This window comes from Hippopotamus amphibius, chromosome 5 (genome assembly GCF_030028045.1).
Source record: "Hippopotamus amphibius kiboko isolate mHipAmp2 chromosome 5, mHipAmp2.hap2, whole genome shotgun sequence".
NCBI lineage: Eukaryota > Metazoa > Chordata > Mammalia > Artiodactyla > Hippopotamidae > Hippopotamus > Hippopotamus amphibius.
In genome coordinates, this window is record NC_080190.1 from 66,767,839 (window position 1) to 66,789,786 (window position 21,948).

The 21,948-nt window shown below is 48.8% G+C and overlaps 1 protein-coding gene across 2 annotated transcripts in view; it reads right to left on the reverse strand.

Annotated features, from left to right (window-relative positions):
- HK1 (hexokinase 1) overlaps positions 1-21,948 on the reverse strand; it is a 68,294-nt gene that overhangs the window by 40,469 nt on the left and 5,877 nt on the right. For both annotated transcript variants that reach the window (XR_009053812.1, XM_057735681.1), the window contains exon 2: positions 9,502-9,664. Coding sequence is in view for 1 of the 2 variants with exons in the window: in XM_057735681.1 (XP_057591664.1) it covers positions 9,502-9,664 (163 nt within the window). In the remaining variant the exon portion in view is untranslated. The remainder of the gene's footprint in view (positions 1-9,501; positions 9,665-21,948) is intronic.

Here is a 21,948-nt window from a genome sequence, read left to right on the forward strand (position 1 = left end):
CAGGAGGATTCTTAACCACTACACACCAGGGAAGTCCCCCAGGGGATGTTTTTAACAGAAGTCCCTCTTGGTCAGATAGGAGTAAACTACCTTGATATGGTTACACTCCTCAAGACCAATGTGTGCGGTGATTGGGGTGGACATCAGTGGGTCAGAGAAAAATGATGGGACTATATGCTGAGACCACGTATAGCACCAAGGGAGGTAACCATGGGCCTGATTCCAAACCATGAAGCTACCATCTATCATTCTTTATGCTAGTTACCCTCACACATCCTCCTCCAAAATTGGTTAAAACCTGTTAATTTTATTTCTGATGTTACAGTTTCACTGTCTCACTAACTTTTCATTTTCCTGAATGTGACTTCTGAAGCACAAAACTTTTTAATTTTGATGAACTGCAATATATCTACTTTTAGCTTTTGTTGTTAGTGCTTTTAGTGTCATATCTAAAAATCCATTGCCAAATCTAAGGTCACAAAGATTTGCAACTATGTTTCCTTCTAAGAGTTTTATAGTTTTAGGTCTTACATTTAGGTATCTGATCCATTTTGAGTTAATTTTTGTATATGGTATGAGGTGGAAGTCCAGCTTCATTCTTTTGCACGTGGATAGACACTGTCAAATTCCAGCGCCATTTGTTGAGAAGACTATTGTTTCCCTCATTGAAGAGTCTTGGCACACTTGTCAAAAATCAAGTGACCATAAATTTAAGGGTTTATTTCTGAACTCCCAGTTCTTCCCCCCCCGCCCAGTTTTGAGATGTAATTGACACAGTGAACTCTCAATTCTGATCCACTGATCTCTATGTCTATCCTCATGGCCGTACCACACTGTCTTGCCTACTATTGAGATTATGAAACTGGGAAATGAAAGTCCTCCAACTTTGTTCTTCTTTTTCAAGATTGTTTTGGTGATTTTTGGTCCCTTAAGCTTTTTAACTTTTTTTTTTTTAGGTAGTGGGTTTTTTTTTTTCTGGTGTTTTGTTTTGAGCTTCTCTTTTATAAAGCTGATGCCATCTTTGTATTTGATTCCACTGAGCTTTAAGCTCTAACACACTGCTCTATTTCTAGAACTTAGAGTGGTTGTTTGGCATACAGTAAGAACACAACAAATACTTGAACTAATGAGGGTAGTAAAGGACCAATGAATGAACCAAAGACTTCTCACACTGAATTTGTTCTCACCCTCTCTAGCTCCTTGAAGGAAGAACCACAACTTAAGATTCCTTACATCTGCCCTTGGCACCCAGGACTGCTCAATAAATGCTTGGTAGCTGCTTGATCACAAGGGCTGGTGGCCCATTCATTCATTCAAGGCAGCCTGGCTTGTTGTGCATTAAACAGGAAGCAGTTATACTGCTGGTTGTTTGTTTGTTTTAAATAATAGCTTTATTGAGAAATAATTCACATATCAAATTTTATTTTATTTTATTTTATTTATTTTTGGCCATGCCACATGGCTTGTGGCATTTTAGTTCCCCGACCAGATACTGAACTCATGCCACCTGCAATGGAAGAGCGGAGTCCTAACCACTGGACCACCAGGGAAGTCCCTACATATCACATTTTAAAGTGTACAGTTTGGTGGGTTTTAGTATATTTACAGAGTTGTACAACCATCACCACTATCTAATTACAGAAATTTTTCATCATCCCCAAAAGAAACTCTTTATCCATTAGCAGTCATTCCCCATTTCCTCCCAAACCTCCTGTCTACCAACAACCACTAATTTACTGTCTGTCTCTAGAGATTTCCCTATTCTGGATATTTCGTTACAATGGACTCATGCAATATGTGGTCCCCTGTGGCTGGCTTCCTTCATCTACCATAATGTTTTCAAGGTTCACCTACGTTGTAGCATATATCAGTACCTCATTCTTGTTTATAACTGAGTTATATTCCACCGTATGGATATACCACATGCTGCTGCTGTTTTTAAGTTGCTTCTGTGGTCCAAAGGAAAGAGGCCAAGGGAGAATGCTGGGAAGCAGGTGTCACAGCTTTGTGGAAAATTCTGACTCTTGATGTTGCAGGTTGTTCAAATCAGTTTACAGTTTTCTTTGGGCTCCCATCAGAATCCTAACCCCTATGGTGCTTATACTACTACCGGGTTAAAAAAATGAATTCAGTACAGGGTGTTTCCTCTCAGGAGGATGAATGACTAGAACACTGAAAGCACTTTATTTTACCATCATTCATTGAGCCTTTCCGTACTCCAGTCGCTAAGTGCTTCATATGCCTCATTTTACTCTTAACCCTCTCCACCCTATGAAGTAGGTACTATTATGATCCGCATTCTACAGATAAGCAAGCAAAGGCTGGGAGGGGTTAGGTAATTTGCCCAAGGACACAGCCAGTAAGTGACAGAGCCAGAATCCGAATCCAAAGCCCAAATTCATAACCTTTGGCTACAACCGCCTCCTGGACAGACCTCGGGGACAAGGATCCCCAAGGACAGCATCAGAGTGAGACTTCAGCACATCAGGAACGGCCACACCTCTCTTCGGGGGCTCGTCAACATCCATGATTCTTTGCGGCTTTTGAATTTGTTCTTTTGCTTTGTTCTTTAGCGAAGATAATGAAAACTCCTCTTGGTAAACAATTATAAACTGCTCGTGCATAGGGAAATAACAGGCACAAAAGCAAACACCATGCAAGGATGAAAATACGGGTGCTTTTTATTTTGTTAACATTTTTATTTAATTAGCTTATTTACTGCTTTAATGTTTTGTAAAAAAAAAAAAAAAAAAACATTTATTTATTTCATGTTTTACACTGGCTTTCATCATAACTTAAAAAAAACAGCTTGGGAAATTTTTCAGTTGCCAGCCAGGTCAAAAGTCTCATTTTCAGTTGAATCAAAGGCCTAAGTAAAAGCAGGTTCTTGTGCTCAAGTTCCAGGTGATGGCGGGGGACATCTCCTGCTTACTGGCGTCAGTGACAACATACAACAGGTAAGAGCTTTCAGCCCTTCATTGCAGGAAGGGATCAGCTTTCAGGCGGCACCTTTGCAGGACCTGGGCTTGAAGTTTTCAAGCAGGATCAGTGAAAATGCTCTCCGCTGCCTCTAGGTCGGGAAGGAACCTGGCCTTAGGGTGCATGGGGCTGGCCCACACTTCTGCAGCTCTGCAAGATCCCTGCCCCATCCCAGCCTCCCACTGCCATTTAAAAAACAAACAAACAAACACCAAGCACAAGCCAACAGGGTTCTAGGGAGTTAGGGTAGAGAAGAAGACCAGAAAGGTGGCCTTGAGATGTTAGGACAATGCTGAATACTGGATACTCCACACACCTGCTAGTGTGAGTTGATGGATTTGAGGGGGCCTTTCCCTGAAAGCATTTTACAAGAGGTCACTATCAAGCCCAATGCAGCTCTTGATCCTCCCTTGAGCAGTGACCCTGATTCCAGGGTGCGTTTGTGATTGCTAAAAGAAACGGCAGTTGGCATCTCTTCTGTAAATCACATTTGCAGCTCAGGAAATAAGGGACAAATATTAACTCACCTTCTCAGTTTATGGATAAGGAAGCTCCAACCACACCAGGCAATGACTTGCTCATAGTCACACCTGCGGCAAGGCCAGGGCCCTTCCCTTTCCTCAGTCACTCATGGACTTGCAAATACTGGGATGCTCATTATTTTTCATGTACATGTCTTATCTTCCTCAGCTGGATGATAAACAATTTGAAGGCAAGGACAAATTTAACATGCTTACCTCCCTCCCCCAGTGCTGAGTCCTGCACACAGCAGGCAAATCAGTACGTGTTTGCTGCTAGTTCAGTAAGAACTACCTGGGTTAAGTACGTGGTCTGTTCAGTCCCATCCTCTGCCAGGCAAAGGACACCAAGGAATGACTTCTGGCAAGGGCGGCACGATTTCTGGTAAGCTTTGTTTGCTGTCTGGCGTCTCTTTAGATAACTACCCTTTCCATTTTTCATCTGAGTTGGGGGTGGGGCTGACGGCCTGCTCCAGCTCCAGGGGAACCAATGGGACCCAAGAGCATCCAGAAACCCCCACTTTGGCCATCATGATTGGTTCAGGATGGGCACGTGATCCACGCCAGCCAATCATGACCCTCTCCAAGACCACCTCTGGGACCTCTAGGTCTGAGGTGAGGTGTCAGCTAGGGCTGCCTGTGCTGTGTCTGCCACCTTAAGGGAGTGGTGGCCTGAGGCTGAGGCCAACACAGACACAGAAAGAAGAAGAGACAAATGAGTCCCCGGTTACAGAAGCCAACTTACAACTACACTTCCCAGTTATGTGAACCTAGAGTTCCCTTTCTTGCTTATACAACTTTGAGTTAGATTTCTTTCAGTTACAGCCAGAGGCTTCTGGGTTCAATATTCTTTAGCAGGGAATGAGTCCCCCAGACACCAACTCACGCTCCATAGAGGATCTACCCTCCCCTTTATATCAGTTGGTTCCGCCATTCAGAACTGTGGGGCCCAGTCACCCCGCTGTAGAGCCACCAGAGCAGCAGTCTGTGGGCTCACATTATGTACTGCAGTACCGGTGCGACAGCCTGCCTTTGCTTCCCCCTTTGTTCTGCCTCCTCCCCCATAACATCACAGGGATGCCAGTAAATTCTGACAAGCTCTGACTCCTCCAGGGCTAGACCTATACATTTAGGTCTGATGGGTGGGGGTCCTTTGGCCGCATCAGTTAGGAAGGGGCTTCCCAAAGAATTCCTACAAAGTCAGTTAAGTTACAATGATGATCAGGAGAACAATGCCCTGCGGTAAGTCTCATGGTAGTTTACAGCTTCCAAAGCACTTTCACCTGATCCTCTTAACAGCCTTGTGAGGCAGGCAGGGCAGGACCGTCACACCCATTTTACAGATGAGGAAATGGAGGCTTAGAGAAGTTAAGTGACTTCTCCAAGGTCGCACAAATAATAAGCAGCAGAGCCAGAGATTAATCCAGTGGTCTGGGTTTCTATTTTATTTTATTTTTTCCTTTAAGTTCAAGTTCAGCCTCTTTTTGCAGCAGTTGGCTTCCCTCTAACTTCCTCTTCAAATCTTTGGCCTCAACCTTCCTGCCTGCCACTGCTGAGACTTTGTCCCACATTTCCCACTTCCACTGAAGCCAGAAGAACTGCTCTTCTAGAGAAGGTTCATTAAACAAAACATCTGAAGGGCCCCTGGCAACTCTCCACTTTCTAATGACAGCCATTATTACCACCAAATAATGGAAAACAAACACGGGGACAGATGTCTCTCTTGAGTCGAGACCTGCGCTGGAATACAAGGCAAACAAAAACTCTGCTTTCATGAAATGCCTCCCTGTGCCCTGCTCCATGAATTAATGCTGTACATGAGACACAAAGCCTTCCCTCCTGTCCACAATCCAGCTGGTTGATGAGATCTTACACCTTCATCAAACCCAACCAGAACGCTAGAGGCCCAGGAGACTTCATGGAAGAAGAGAATTTCTGAGATAATCCAACCACCTTCCCAGATAAGGAAACAGACACAGAAAGGTAAGTGACCAGCTTGAATGCGGTGGAAAAAAGGAAATATTTTCCTTCCTTTGGCTGGAAAGTAGTATATTTTCAGCCCCCTGAATTTAACTGTGACCACATCACAAATCAAACATTTTTAACGTATCCTTTGTATAAAGAGCATGCTAGGAACCAGGCAGCAGAAACAAGGAAATGTTCGACTCAATATACCCTTGAGAAGTTTATGATCTAACTGGTATTTATTGATACAATATCCTGAGTGATACATGAAAAGAGGGGAAAAAAGGGAGGTTTCACAAGTGAGACACAGTGTCGGCCAGGCCTTCTGAGGGAGGCTGGACACAGGTGGGCAGCTATCCCCGGAGACTGGGCAGCTCTGAAGAGGGGTTTCTGTTTAGCCAAGTCATCAGCGTAAAAAGGCTTCAATATCTTTCTTCGTTATGTATTATTCATACCTTTCCCACTCTAAAAAGGATATGCAGCAGCTAAAAGCCACTTCAGGGTTTGCTTTTTTTTAAAACCTAATGTATAGATTACTGGAGAGCAATTAAAGAAAAACCACTGCCCATAAAAATCGTCAAAAGGGGAAAAATTAATAAAAATAGGCTGATAACATTTCCAAAAAATCAGTAGAGTTTCAAAACTTTGAGTCCAGTCATCAGGGCCAAGGTCAGCGGGAAAGGAAAGGTTTGTTTCTCCCTCTGACTTGGAAGTCACCACTTGAGGGGCAGGAGCATCTCTCCACCGCAGTGAGTCCAATTTATCCTTTGGTGGTTTGGGATTACCACTAATTCTGTCGCTGACTAATTACACAGTTGAAGTAGTAATTAACATTTCGAAAAGGGACTGGCACCATGGTTTACTATGAAGGAGACCCACATTCCAGCTACTCCAGGGGACCTTCTGGTTGGAGGCACTTCTGTCACAAAGGAGCAGGCACTGGACTGGGGTCAGGTATCCAAGGCCTTGGCATCAATGTCAATGTTTGTGTGGGGCTGTAGGGACCATATCAAGGGGAGTGTGGGCCCCTGGGCACATGACCTGAGCCCACCCATGAATATTAGGAACAGTCACAGGGAGAAGAGCTATAGGGTATATTATGGGTTGCACAGTGTCCCCCCAAAAGATATGCAGAAGTCCTACATACCAGGGTACCCTGGCTACCTGTAAATGTGGCCTTATTTGGAAATAGGGTCTTTATAGATATAATCAAGTTAAGAGGAGGTCATGAGTGTGGGTCCTAATCTGACTGGTACCCTTATAAGAGGAAAATGCCATGTGACAACAGAGGCAGAGATTGGAGAGATGCAGCTACAAGCCAAGGAACACCAAGGATTGACAGCCACCACCAGAAGCTAGGAAGAGGCAAGGAAAGATTTCACCCAGTGTCTCAGAAAAAGCACAGCCCTACTGACATCTTGATTTTGGAATTCTAGCTTCCAGAACTGTGAGACAATTCACTCTTGTTTAAAGCCACCCAGTTCATGGTACTTCATTACAGCAGCCTTGGAAACCAACACAGGGTGGAAGAAACAGTCACCAGGGAGGGCAGAGGTGGGCGGGGTAGGGGAAGGGCTCTGTGTGCGTGTGGGGGTGGTGGGGGGGGCCCAGGGCCTCATGCATAGGAGGGTGGGTCCTTGTGGTTCAGGCCTTTGGTTTCACCTCCTCCTCCTCCTCCTCCTTCTGTTCTCAGAACTGTTCTGTGCTCCCAAGAGGCCCTAAACATTTGGCCCCATCCACACTGGAGACGAGAGAGGCTCAAAAGGCGGCATGGGGTCCAGGCTGCTGGCGCCAGTTCCACAAACCCTAGGACAGTGTTTCCCAACATGGGCCTATTACCACATATGTCATCACTTTTAAGACACCATTGATTGTGGACACATCATTATTTTATGTAATACAAAGAGAGAAAAAAATGCTTTTGAAAATTATTTAAAGATGCAACTATTGTACAAAGAATTGCTGATTTCAGAGCACTCCAACAAAAAAGTATCTCAAAATACATATTCAACAGAGTAATAAATGTTGGGAGGAAAGATCAAACAGGTTTGGGGAAAAGGCAGGTCGCAGGTTAAACAGGTTTCTCTCCTGCAGGACTGCCCAGGGCCTGTAGTATGTTGGTGTCTGCTTTGAATCTCTACGAGGGGGCTACAGAATGTTGCTTTTCCCAAATGAGAAAGAGTTTGGGGCCCTGTTTTAAAGAGTAGCTAATGGGAACAAATGGCTAGATTGCTAGTATCTATGGATCACACTTTGAGCCCATCAACCCTGGAAACGGTATGTGACAGGGGGGCACCCCCTGTTGACACTTGGTCCTGAGAAGGGGAGCTGGCTTGCAGGCAGCATTCAGAAGGAAAGGGAAGGCATCTCTCATGGGATGTGCCAGCTCTGGGCCAATCACACAGGATCAGGTGCCCCTCGGGCATCAGGCATCCTTCTGAGCTCTCCAAGCAAAGCCAGAGCAGGGGCCCTGGGGGGCTGCCCACCCCACCTCACCTCCCCTTGCTCTTCTCTCATCTGACAGCAGGCACAGCCACACCTCTCCTATAGAACTTGGCTAACCCTATGAAGGCGCAAATGCTCCTGGATGTGGGTAACATTCGGGGCTGGGAGAAAGCAGGAGCGAATTACAAAGCCAGAGACATCAGAACAAACCCCAGGGGACACCATGGTCTGGTCACTTTGATGGCCAGAACCTCTTCGGCAGTCATAAAAAAACCCAAACTGCTGGTCACCAAGACCTCAAGGAAAACAAAAGGATAAAAGTGGAGTAGATTTTAAACCATAAGAAATATCAGAAATATAAGTACCAATGTGTGTGTGTGAAATAAACTCCACCTGTGGCCACAGGGCAAACAGAGCACATGCCTTTCCTAGGTGTCCCAATCTCATTCAGGACTTTAAAGGCCGGCTGCAGGCACAGCAGGACCTTCCCGCCGCAGCCAGTTGCTCCAACAAGCCGTGCACTCACCCATCCCTCATACACACCACCTGCAACAGCTGCAGTTTTCCTGATGTCCATTTTGTAGGCAGCATATCAGATGCCCCACATCGCAGCCTTAAATGAGCCTCCAGAGTAGGGAAGAAACACAATAGCAGGAGTGTTGTAAGGGCTATACTTTCGGGGTGTGTACTCACAGCCCCAAGAGAAACTTGACTTTCATAATCTCTCTCCCTCCCTATCACACAGCAGACAAACCCCAGCCTAGAGCACAGAATGTGGCTCAGAGCGGGATTCCTGTGCGTGCACTAAGCCAGGGCAGGCACAGCACCCACCCCATCCCTGGGTCAGCCAGACAGAAGGACCTCTGCTGAGCAGGCCAAGGCCAGACGGTGCCCTCACAGCCTCCACTCCTCCAAGTGCAGAGGCTGAGGCCACTCCTAGGGTGGGGTACTGACGATCCTCAGGGAGCCCCCAAGTCCCCACTGTGGGGCACGAGCCACGTGATGTAGACCAACAGCATAATTTTTTTTTTCCAATCCTATTCCTCTCGCCATTTCTCTGCTTGAGGGTGCTACCCTGACTCAGCATCTACGCAATTTGTTCAAATGGGAACTTAAATCTCTCCTCTGAGTCTGAGACCCACCTGGCTGCTAGGATTGCTACTTATCTGGGATACTAAAGGGAGGCCTTGGTGCCCTGATGGAGAGATGCTCCTAGTATGAACTCTTCATTTGCTCTGGAGTCTTTCATATTCTGGAGACATAAGAGTAATTCACACAGCATTTGTAAGATCCATAAACACTACACTTTCTTATCACAAGTCACTAGACAGTCAGGCCGATGAGGGCAGGTCAGCCTGGTCCAACCATGTCATCCCCTAGCACATGGTAGGATCTCAACAGACATACACTGGATTGATGGATGGGTAGATGAATGGATGGATGGGAGAACAGATGGATGGAATGGTGAATGGATGAATAATTGGATGAGTGAGTGAGTGAGTGAATGAATGAATGAACAAATGAATGAAAGTTAGAGGGATGGTTTCACAGAGCATTCAGCCCTCAGAGCCCAATCTCTGGGTGAGACACTCACCTGAACCATCGGGAATGGACCTTACAAACGTTGGCAACATCTTGACTGTGGCTGTTGGATTAAAATCCCTGGAGAGGCCATTCTTCATCTCCTTTCTGAAACGAGCCATGATATCTAACAGAGTTTCATCGGAGAGCCGCATGGCATAGAGATACTTGTCAATCTAGGGGAAGGATGAGAAGGAAAGAAAGTGAGGCCAAGGCTGAGGAAGGCTGTTTCAGCTCAAGTCTGGCTGGAGAAGGACAGGGCAGGCAGGGTGAGGTACCCGCCTGCCTAAGACAATCCCGCTCCGACGGGCACTGGAACACCCATGCTGGCCCATCATTCAACTGCCATCGACCATGTCACTCAGAGCAGGCTTGCAAATGCTCTGAGCCCCAGTTCCTCCCCTGTAAAATGAACCCGACACCTCCAAGGTCCCTTCCAACCCTTGAATATTATACAGAAGCTGCCCTTCAATTCCTGAGTACATGCCAGAGGCACCTTAAGCCTCCACATGACTCCTTCCCTTCATGAGAGGTGGCTGGCTCATCCTCACGTGAATGGCAACGCCACAGACCAAGGGCTCCAGAGACATCCACCTGGGGTTCAAATCCCAGCTCCATCACTTAAGAGCTGTGTGAATTTCAGTTTCCTCAACTAAAAAACCAAGATGATAAATAGCATCTAACTCACAGAATGCTATAACATCAAAGGAGACAGAGAAGCACTTAGAACACAGAAAGTGCTCAATAAACATCAGCTACTATTAGTACCGTGAGGCAGTGATGCTGGTGGGTTTCCTTAGGCCTGACTTGTACGTAGGTCAAAATGGCAGGCGAAGGGCTGGAGCCCTTCAGAACATGGGGCTGCAGACCCAGAGCACAGAGACCTTAACCTCACCACCTCACTACAGAAGGCATGGGACACCCCAAGTTCCCAGGCCCGTGTGCTGGGGCCCAAGTGCCCATACCTCCTGATCAACCACTCCCAACTCAACAGGACTGAACCAACCTGCTCCTCTTCCTGAGCTCCCCACTCTCCTCAAGGATCCCGGGCTCCTACCCTCAGGCCCCCTTGTTGTCATTTGTGGTTCTTTCTTCATACTATCTTCCTGCTGACTCTCTCAAAAAGTATTTACTGAGCGCCTACGACATGTCTGGCTCTTGGCTAGACACCTGTCCTCATGGTGCCTGACCCCGTGGAGTTCACCGGAAGTCTCTCGGTCTCACCATTCATTCTTTCTGGCACTCCCTGCCTTAGGAAACCCCAATAACCATGTGCCCAGATTCCTGACTCCTGATGCATTCACTGCAATGGTTTTCAATCTTCAGTTTCTCTCCCTTTCAAGCCATCCTCTACACCACAGCCACATTTCACCTTCTTAAACTGGGACCCGGGTTACTTCATTTCTCTGCTCAAAACCTTGCAATGCCTCCCATGTCCGAGGCGCCTACACTCTGCAGATGTGGCTCCAGGCTCTCTGAACTCCAGCCAAACCACCTCTGCCATTCCTGGGAGGCGCCCAGGCTCTCCTATTGAAATGTTCTTTCTTCTCTTCCCAGCTACTCCAATCTCACCTCCCCTTTAAGGTTCAAATCACGTCACCTCCTCCTGCAGATGTCCAAGCCCCTCAGGGTGCAGATAATGCCTCGCTCAGCACTGATCTCTCCGCATGGTCCAGCCTGGATCACTGCATTCTACACCTGTCACCTTGACAGTGTCTGCCCCATCCACCTTGACCTCCTGGTGCCTCACAAGCAGCCTCACACATGGCAAGCTCCCAGTGGATGGAGAGACAGATTTATGACCCAAAGAAGCTGAAAAGACCTTTAATGCTGATTTGCTTCTGAGAATGGCATCTCATGCTTACTTTTCAGGGTGGCTGGAAATGTCCGACTCAAGGACACAGAGTCCACAGTCCTGGGTCATCTCTGCATATTTTGGTCCTGAGCAGCCTTCTCGCTCTGGACTCCATGCCTCACGTTCCCCAGGCCCTGCCTGTCTCCTGTCTCACAGACAGTCGGGGCACTGGCAGGAGTCCCCCAGTGTCCTCTGCGGCCAGAGACAACCCTACCTCCACCCCCATCTCTTGTACCGCAACCACCTTTTCCTTTCCCCTTTATGATAGAGCAACACGGAGAAGGACAATCAGAAACCACCGAGAGCTGAAACAGAAATGGGCAGAAAACAGCTCCAGGAGGAGACATGCTCCGTGCTACCCCCAAGGCTGTCAGTGCCCATCAGCAGCCTTTGCTGTCATCACGCCCACGTGCTAGCGGGAGAGGCAGTCACGCGTGTGTGAGCAGCTACAGAGGCAGATTGGGGGGGGAGCTACTGAGCACAAGCCGGAGAAGGCCATGGGGGTGATGTCAGAGAGTGCATCCAGGAACAAGCAAGAGCATGTGTGAAGGCCAAAGACGAGGGAGGGCAGGTGGTCTGTGTGATGATGGAGCACACAGTGCAAGAAGTGAAGCAGCTGGAAAGACTGCCAGGAGCTAAGCTGTGCGGGGCCTTATAAACCAGGTGAACAAATTTAGACCCTAAATGTGACTCTGCTGAGTATTCACGGTGAGACGTGTTTCAGAAAGACCGAGCTGTGTGCTGGGGAGCGGACGGGTAAGCAGGAGCAGAGCAGTCACAGTCCCGGCGCTGCTCCGGCGTTTGGACATGTTTCCACTACCACACTCCTCACGCTACATCACCATTACCTGTCTACAGACATGCCTATCTCCTCTGATAACGCATGAGTTCCCCAGGGAAAGGAAACACGTCGAACAGACCTTTGGAACTGCCCAATCGCCTGGCACAAAAGAGGAATTTAATGAATGCCAGATGCTAGAATAATACTTTATATCAAGGTTTATGGTATATCAAGTGCTTTCACATCCAGTATGTCATTTAACCTTCAAAATGACCCTGTCAGGGGGACATTCTTAATCCCCATTTTACAGTTGTAGAAACTGAGGCTCCAAGAAGCTGAGCCATTACTTCAAAGCACACAGCCAGGGCAGTCAGGTCTCATACCTCCAAGTCTAACACTCTCCCTACAACCGTCCCCATCCTTTGGGGAAGGCCAGTCCCCACTGGTGTGCAGAGATCAGGCCCAAGCAAAGCTGCTGAGATTTTTCCAGGGAGAAGCTTCTAGAAAAAGAAGGGCTCCATAGCCAGCCTGCCTCCTAACTCAAGGCGCAGCTCAGCATAGGGACAGTGATCCCAGAAGCCCGACGTCTTAGAACAGCCAATCAAAGCCAAATAGAGCTGAGAAGCTCAAACAAGAAAGCAGGCTGGGGACATAGAAGACAACCTGGCCCCCAAGCATGGAAGGGAGGAGGACTTTCCCCCTCTGGTTCAGGTTCATGAGTCATCACGTGGTACAACTCCTCTCAGAGGAGACGTGGAAATTGCGGCCAGAAAGAGGGTACAGCTTAGGGCAGAGCTGGAACTCTGAAGTCTTCGACGTCTCCTGGATCTCAGATGCATGAGAAGCCGCCGAGGGGCACCCTTCTGATTCTGAGGAGCTCAGGAGGGGCCTTTGAACCAGCACAGATCCTGGGGCTGGGCTACAGGTACCCCCCAACACTGCCCAGCCAGGCAGGCCCACCTGGTGCAGGGCTCAGCAGACCCACACCATATGGACCGTGGCCCTTTAAGCAGACCAGGAAGCACTGGAGCAAAGCACACGTCAAGAGACACCTGAAGAATATTCCCAGGGGCCCAGAGTGCCCAGCACCTCCCTAAACAAGGGGCCTCTTTCCTCTCGTTCATCAGACTAGCCCTGCCTGGCAGCTGGCCGGGCTGCCCCGTCCACCTGGGAAAGAAGCTGGCAACAGGTGGTGGGTGGAGGGAGGTGGAAAGGAAGGGTGTCCTCCTGCCTGTTTGCTTCGGATCTCTGCAAGAACCCCAGTATAAGAGTGGCCTTTCCTACAGAAGGTGGGCCCAGAAGCCCAGCAGGGGAGACATGGAGGAGGCATGCAGGGCCGGGGGACAACTTCTGGCTTTGGGGGGTTTGCCCAAAGTCTGTGGTCCTTTCAGCATTTCTACTTCCGGCCCCTCTCCATGGTACCTCCAGATCTTTTCTTCCCCCCTTCTCCCTCCGTCTCACATTTCCACAATCCTTCCTCTCTTCTTAGGACACTGCCTCCAGACTCTGCTGCTCTGGCCCAACGCTGCTGCCCAAAGAATCCCACCTGTGCCTCCAACCCCCAGCCCGACATTACGGTGACAGGAGGGCATAGCACCTCTCCCGGTGGGCCTCGAGCTGCAAGCCTTTGGAACATCTGTTGTAGGATATCTGTCACAGATAGAGAGAGGCTCCCAGGAGTCTGTGATAGGAACCCCCTCAGCTCTCGAGAGCTCCCTTTCACACGTGGTGTCTGACACGAGCAGGCAGGGCTCAGTCAGACTGGGAGGGAAACGGAGGAGGTGCCAGGGTCCCAGACACCACACACTGAGCTGGGTCCCGCAGGCTCTCGGCTCAGACTAGACTGACGAGGCCCCTGTCCAGCCCCCAGGGCATTTTTCACCCCCCGAGGGGAAAAGCCTTTCTCCCAAGGGCGGGAGCCAAGTCAGCTGCACAGGACAGGCACTGGTGCCCTAATACTGGTCCTGGGCTGTCCTTCCTGCAGACCAAGCGGGCCCGGAAGCTCTCAGCAGCTCCAGAAGCAGGAACTCAGCAGAGGCAGGAGATGTCTGAAGAGAACACAGCCTCACCAAGCCCCGCTGGCCCAGAGCCCACCAGCCAGTGAAAGAACCCAGTTGGCCCCACACTGGTCTAAACTCACACATTTCTGTGCCCGACCCCAGCCCCACCTCCCGCTCCCAACAGACACGCACGAGAAAACAATTCAAGACTGGACATGCCCAAGTGGACAGGCCAGTCGTGGCAGGAGGCACTGTAACCACTGGTGACCCGGGCACTCTGACCCCCTGTGGGAGGGGGCACAGCCATGGAAAATTTTCACTCCCTCTCTGGTCCGCTCTTCTGTGAGGATCAAGAACCAGGCAGCGCGACCGGTGTGACTGCAGCTGCTGAGCACAGGCAGAGGAAACGGGGGAACTGGTGCTGAAGAGCTAAGAAGGGCTCGTAAGGGCGGGGCAGAGATTTCAACATCAGATTCACTTCTCTTTCTTAAGGGAGACTGACTCAGGAAAGACGAATGTTATTTTAGTAAGAGCTCACGCTTGCAGAGGGCCCTGTCATTTATGCGCATGACTTTCACATACATTATCCCATCTGGACACCACAGAAAGAAAAGAAAAGGGCTTACTGATGCCAGGTGCCTGGCATGAAGCGGGTGCTTAATGCGTTAAGTTCCCTTTCTCCTGGCACAACCACCCAGGGCAGTAGGCAGGAAAGATATCATTATCTCCATTTTATAGTCGAGGAAACTGAGACTCACACAAAGTCACACGGTTTTTGTTAGTGGCAGCTGGATATAGATTTCAGGTCTTATAACCCCTCGTTTTGGGCTTCTCCTTAGAGATTTCTATTCTTTCTCACATGGTGGGAAGAATACAGGGCTGCGGATGAAGAGAACTGGGTTCAAATCTGGGATCTGCCATTTATTAGCTGTGTGACTTTGGACAACTTACCTAACCTCTCTGAGTCTTGACTGCCTCACTTTTAAATGGGGATAATAACTTTCACCTCAGACAGCTACTGGGGGAATTTTAATAATGTGCCACGAACTTTTCCCACCCTCCCATCGAAATGACCAAAAGGGAATCCATTTCCCTCACTCCTGTAACTTATAATCACATGTCCCTAATTCATTTTTACCTAAATACCTAAAGAAATGCATTGATTACCAAATATTATTGACCCATTTTGCAGTAAAGAAAACTAAAGGCAGGTGGTCATTTGCCCGAAACCATAGCAAATGAAAGATTCTCACAAAAGTCCTCTGAAACATTTGGATTGTTTTGTTCGTTTTTGTTTTTTTTTTAAACTAACAGTAAGTTATGGTAACAATAAGTAATATACACTTATTAAAAAATTCAATCAAACAATACATAAATGCATAAAAGTAAAAAACCTGAGTTCTTCCCTCAATCTCCCCAGAGAAATCCCTGCTAATAGAGTTTTATGTCCTAGCACAGTTTTCCTACCTAAACATTCATACACACAGGGTTGGGTTTTTTGTGTATTTCATTTTACAAAAATGGACTCATAAACAGTTTCTCCCTTGAACCCTCAACGTCACCTCTTATTTCCTCTGAGAACTACCCCTAAGACTCACACTAACAGCCACACTTAGATTTTCTCAGGACCCTCCCGGCTCAATGATGCGGCATGGCCTGGGCAGTGCAGACACCCACGTCAGACTCCAGCACCCATTGAGGTGCTGTCCTGTAGGCACCTCAGTCTTTCCACCTGAAATGTGGGCGTTTTCACCTGACTTTGACCTATGAAGGCCTCTCTACTTTGTACAGCACTTTCACATGCTGGTCCTTAAACTATCCTGTCCAGAGAAGCAGGGCAGGTGCCATCACATCCAACGCCCTAAGGAAAAATCAGAGGCCACAGAGGTGATTCAATTGGCCAAGGGGACCACTGGTCAGCAAGAAAACTGGAGTGAACACCAAGTTCCTGGTTCTGTGCTTGGTAGCTTTCTTGCTCAGCCCAGGGCGAACCCAGGCCCAGGGCTTCCAAGAGCAGGGAGATGTGAGAACACGGGTGGCATTAATGCCACCACTCCATCCACTGCAGAAGCAGCATGGCTCCCTCGCCTTGCAGAAAGCACGCCACTCCAGACTGATTATTCTGGAGGCCTCGTTCACCCTCCAGCAGCTACCAGCGATCTGAACTGCTCATTTCCCCTTTCACACGGTCCTGGGAAGGAAGTACAAGGTCATAGCGAGTCCAAAGAACCTGGCCCGATGGGACCCTCTGCTGTGGTGGGTGCCATCCTAAGCCCTCCTCCTGCAGGTCCAACCCTCTTCCTGCCTGCCCAGCCCCACCTCACTGCTGAGGGTGGCAACCCCAAGGAACCTACCTTTCTATTCTGCTTTTGGCTGCTGGTCCCTGAGCAGGGAGGGCACTGGCCACAAGGAGAGACATTCTGGAGCCCATGGGTTCCCTACCAGAATCATCTGCTCCCAGCACCCTCCTGCCTTCTGCACCCCGACGGTCCTTCCCCGCAGATCCACCTCCGCTCAGCTGGCTTGGCCTGTAACCGCCTCTCCACGCTCCGCTCCTTTCTCCACACTCACCTCCTCTGAAGGGTATACCATGATGCACCCGCCCAGCACCAGCTGCCGCTCTCCTCAGCATCCCCTCAGCCCTCATGCTCACTACGTAGGAGCAATCTGCCAGGGGACACGAGGCGGTATCAGAGTCCTTCCTGGGCGCTGCAGCGACACGTGCATGGTGGATGCCTCCAGATAGACCGTGAGGGCCAGGGGTGCAGGGGCCATGCTTCCAGGCCCCTTGTGGTCCCTCCATCCCCCCACCCCCACACCATGGCTGCTCTCCTGGGCGGGCGGGGAGGCCCCTGGCAACGCCTAACCCAGGAGGTCTTCTCGGAAGGGTCTGCTGGCTCAGATAAGGCTGGAGACTCCTGTTCCCTGAATGACCCAGCCCTCTCCAGCACCAGCCCCTGCCCCTCACTTCAGCCTCATGGTGCCCTGTGTGGAGCCAACAGCCCCTCCCTGAAGGATGGAGTGTTCCAGGCTCTCTCCATCCCCCACTTCCCCTCACATCTGCATCTCAAGGCCCAAGGGGACATAAACGCTCTACTGATAATCAGGAGACTCCACTATTCAAGGCTCCCAGAGATTGTGGAATATCTGAAAGAGGAAACGTGTTTGGGAAAATAAATTCCACTTTAGAGGCTTCTGAGTGAAAGCTGTATGTGTGAATATCCCCAAAGTATCAGGGGTCCCTTCAGCGCGTTGAAACACCGTAAGGGGAGGTTCCCTTTCCCCGTCTCTTTTTCAAGATTCAGACACAGCTCTCGGTGTCTTATCTATCATTTTATTGATGCTTCTGAACTATTAGTTCCATTTCAGTGAGCATGGACAGAGCATCTATTAAGTACCACGGACTGTTCATACAACACTTCTGTTTAACCGCAACAAATCAGGAGGAAAACGGGATCCCCATTCTTGACGAGGAAACTGAGGTTCTGCGAACTGAGATGTAACAGTCAGCAAGGACACAGCCTCTGTTGGGCACTTCTACCTGCCCTAATCCAAGCTGCGCACTTGCAGGGGAGTGTTATCAGCCCCATTTTACACCGGAGGAACCCAGGGCCGTGCAGTCAAGGGAAAGGCCCGAGCTTCCAGCACCCAGGGTGGCTCTGGCTTCAGACCCCAGCCTCGGTGCTCCTTCCCTACCTCCCCAGGCTCCTCTTGCTAGGGGGACCACAGAAGGCCGTGAGGTCATGCCCAAGGTATTCCCGGTGACCTTGGCTCCTGCTAAGAGGCACTGTCTGCTGGTGAGTGACCAAGCCCTTGCCCAGGACAAGAACAAAGCTGTCACACTGAACTAGCTAAAAATAAAGGAGGTACCCGGTCCCTCAAGGGGAACATAACAGCCCTGGAATGTGGCGGGACAAGAACAACAGGCTTCATTCTGGGCCTCATGGTCTATGGTTTAGGCCAGGGCCAGGCTCCAAACTCACAGTTCCCAGTGTCTCAGGTGCCTCCAGACAAGAGGGAAGAGAGGATCCGGAGTATGGACAGCTCTGCTTTCACTATGACCAGCCAGACCCCAGAGCCAAGGCTCACAAATTCTGCAGTGACAGGAGCAGACCAGGCTGGAAAGCGAAGGGCCTCAGGCCCGCTCCGGCTACACGGATTCCTTCTATAACCTTGGGCAAGTCACTTCCACCTCTGTGTTTTTCCATCAGTAAGATAGCAACGATGAAAACTGCCCTCTGGTCTTCACACATGGTGGGCACAGGAGCTCCATGACACCGTGGATTCCTCAGAACACAGGCTTTTCTGAATCCCATGATGGCAAAGCAGAATGGTACCCAGGATCCCTGCCCCGGCTTGGGGCTCTGGCCACCTACCTCCTGTTATCCAGGAAGCTGCACTCCCCCACCATGCCTCTGCAGGTGCCTACAGGTGTGTTCTGGGTGAACAACGATGGTCACATCTGGCATTTGTACAGTTCTGTACATTTTCCAGGTGTTTCCATATCCACTCTCTGATTTGATAAATAGCCAGATAATGAAGCAGGAATCATTACCTCATCTGAGAGATAAGGAAACAGGCCCAGAGAGCTTGATGCCCAGCTAGCTAGAGGGATCCTTGAGAGAGAATGGAGTCCAGCCTCCTGGCTTTATAGATGAGGAAATCGAGGCCCAAGGACTGCAGGAACCCATTGCTTTTTTTTTTTTTTTAATATTTATTTTATTTGAGTGGGCCGGGTCTTAGTTGCAGCATGCAGGACCTGCAGTTATGGCATGTGGGATCTAGTTCCCTGACCAGGGATCGAACCTGGGTCGCCTGCATTGGGAGCGCAGTCTTAACTAATAGACCACCAGGGAAGTCCCAGGTACCCACTGCTTTAAATGCAGAGTGCCTCTGTCCAAACTTCTGAGCCATAAAATTCCCTGTCTATCAGAGGGCTTCCAGCAGGAATACAATGCAAGCCACATATATAAGTTAAAATTTTCTAGCAGCCACATTAAAAAAAAAAAAAGTGAAATTAATTTTAATAATATCTAACCCAATATATCCAAAATAGTATCCCCACATGTAATTAATATTTCTTAAATTTTCAATGAGCTATTTTATATATCTTTGTCTTACAAAGTCTTCAAAATACTGCATTTTATGATCAACAGCAAATCTCAAACCAGACTTGCCGCATTGCAAGTGTTCAAGAGCCACATGTGGTGGTGGCTTCTGTTCTGGACGCAGGGCTCTAGCACTCCAATCACATCTCCATCAGGAGCCCTGAGTGATGATTTCCGCTGCGAGCCCACTGCAATGCACACTGCTTTGGAAGCCTGAAGCCCTGGATCAAAGTCCTGGATCTGCAAGCACACTAGGAGAGCTACCTGCTAGTGTCAGACAGACCTGTGTCTTCATTCCAGCCCTTCTGTTCTCGGGCCACCAAAGATCTCATCAGTTCCACTTCCTGAAGCTTGCCTGTCCCACATGTAAGATGCAGGAAGAAATATCTACATCCAAGCTTGCCAGAAGGACTCCACTAAATGAAGCATGTAAAAGTGTTTTGAAAGTGGAACAGAACTTTGCAAATGTGAGGTGAGGTCTTTTTTACAATGATGGCCTGGAGTCTCCTACTCGACTCACCCCACCCACCCAGAGAGGGTCCCAGAAGGCACCAAGAGACATTAGAGAAACGAGGTCAGATTGAATAACAAGGCTGAAGGGAAACCCCACATGTCAATCAGTCAAGGAAATCAGCTGCTTACAGCAGGGCCAGGCAGAGGCTGGGAGAGAAAGCTAGAATAATAATAATGCCTTACAGGGAGCGTGAGGAGGTCTTGCAGGCAAAAGCACTGGCCTCCCCAAGTGTCCTCTTTTAAATGCAAACAGGGTGGAGGCAGGGGGACAAATGAAAAGGGTACAGAGAGAAATCTGAAAACCAGAGAAAATCCCTAACATTCACTATAAAAGACTTTATTGGGTCAATTTCCTGCCCAAGTAGAGGGAGTTGGTCAACAACTGAGCAGCTTGGGGGTGGAGGGGTGGAGGGGTGGGGATGAGCAGGCACAAGCCAGTATGCTCCTGCTGGGGAGGATGGGGAGAGAGGGGAGATGGGAGTCGGGGGAATTTGGAGGGTCCTGGGCCCAGCTCTGCTCTACCCGCACACCCCTTCTTTCCTTCCTTGAATCTGTTTCCCTAAACAGCAAAATGAGAGGTGGATGTGGCAAGTCACTTCACCACTTGGGGGCCTCAGTTTCCTCATTTCTAAAAGAAGATGCTGCCTTCCTCAGGTGGATGGAAGCGGGGGCTCCCCCAGCAATTCCACTGCTACACACATACCCAAGAGAAATGAAAGCATATGTCCACAAAGAGAAAACCGTTCACAGCAGCATTATCATAGCAGCCGCAAAGTGGAAACAGCCCAAATGTCCCTCGACTAACAAATGCATAAACAAAATGTGGTATATAGACACAACTGAATATTATTCAGCAAGAAAAAGAACTGAAGTAGTCACACATGCTTTAGTATGAATGAACCCTGAAAGCATGCTAACTGAAAGAAACCAGACACAAAGGCCACATATTATATAATTCCATTCATATGAAATGTCCAGATGAAGCAAGTCCATTTAAAAAAGAAAGTAGATTCGTAGATACCAGCATGATGGGAGCAAAGGGGAGTGACTGCTTAATGGGTAGAGGGTCTCTTTTGGGCATGATGAAAATGTTCTGAAATCAGATGGTGGTGATGCTTGCACAACCTTATGAATGTACTAGACACCACAGACTTGTACTCTTTAAAACGGTAAGTTTTATGGGATGTGACATCTCTCAATTTAAAAAAAAAAAAAGCAGAGACTCTGCCAGCAGACCTGATGGGTCTGAATGCTGGCTCTTCTGTTTATATCTGAGCCTCAGGGTCTTCATCCAAACGTGGCGATTATAAGAGTACCCACCTCACAGGGGATCTGTGGGGATGCAATGCCTTTGCTGCAGCAAATGTGACAGCCATTCATGTTGGCTTCAATTAGTATTGTTACTACTGATGATTAAATAAGACCCATTTAGGAAAGACAGGCCCCTAGTAACATTCAATGCACCCTTCCCTCCAAGCTCCCCTCAAGGCCTCAGCGTCTGAAAGCCTGTAACCAAGCATGGAATCAGATAAACGTGATCCGACATTTTCTGCCTCCGCAGGGACCGCATTTGCAAAGGGCTGGGCTGCAGACTTCACATCGCAGTTTCCCTGCCGCGGGGGGCACCAGCCACCCTCTCCTTTTACAGAAGATAGTCTGAGAGAGGCTGCCGGCTTGAGCTTTCTCTAATAAAGAAACGTTTAGGGGACTGATAAGCCCAACCCTGCCCGGGTCAGATCTACAGGAAGACAGTGTGTGTGGGCAAAAGTGCACGTGTGTGTTTTACTTCCCAGAAAAGTTTAACAGATTCACGCTAGAGCACAAGGGGACACAGAGAACCCCCACACGCCTGTTTCTGCACTCCCCCACCCCCACCCCCTCCTCACTGTGCAAACAGCCAGTGGGGTGGGCACTGCTCACAATGAGCTGTCAACCTCACTCAGTAATACTTGGCAGTAAGGGCTCCCCTTCGTAAAGTAAATTAGGAAATGACTAATTTTAAGCCAAGTTCAAATGCTGTAACGTGAATGGAAATGGCTGGGAAGAAACAGTCTCTTTAAAAATTACCAAATTTTTTAAAGGTTTTAACCTACCAGGGGTTGGCCATGGAACCATAGGAACCTGTACAAACTTCTGACTGGACTGGGAACTGGCATGACCACGGAGGCAATTTGGCAAAATCTTAAAAATGGGAAGATGCACA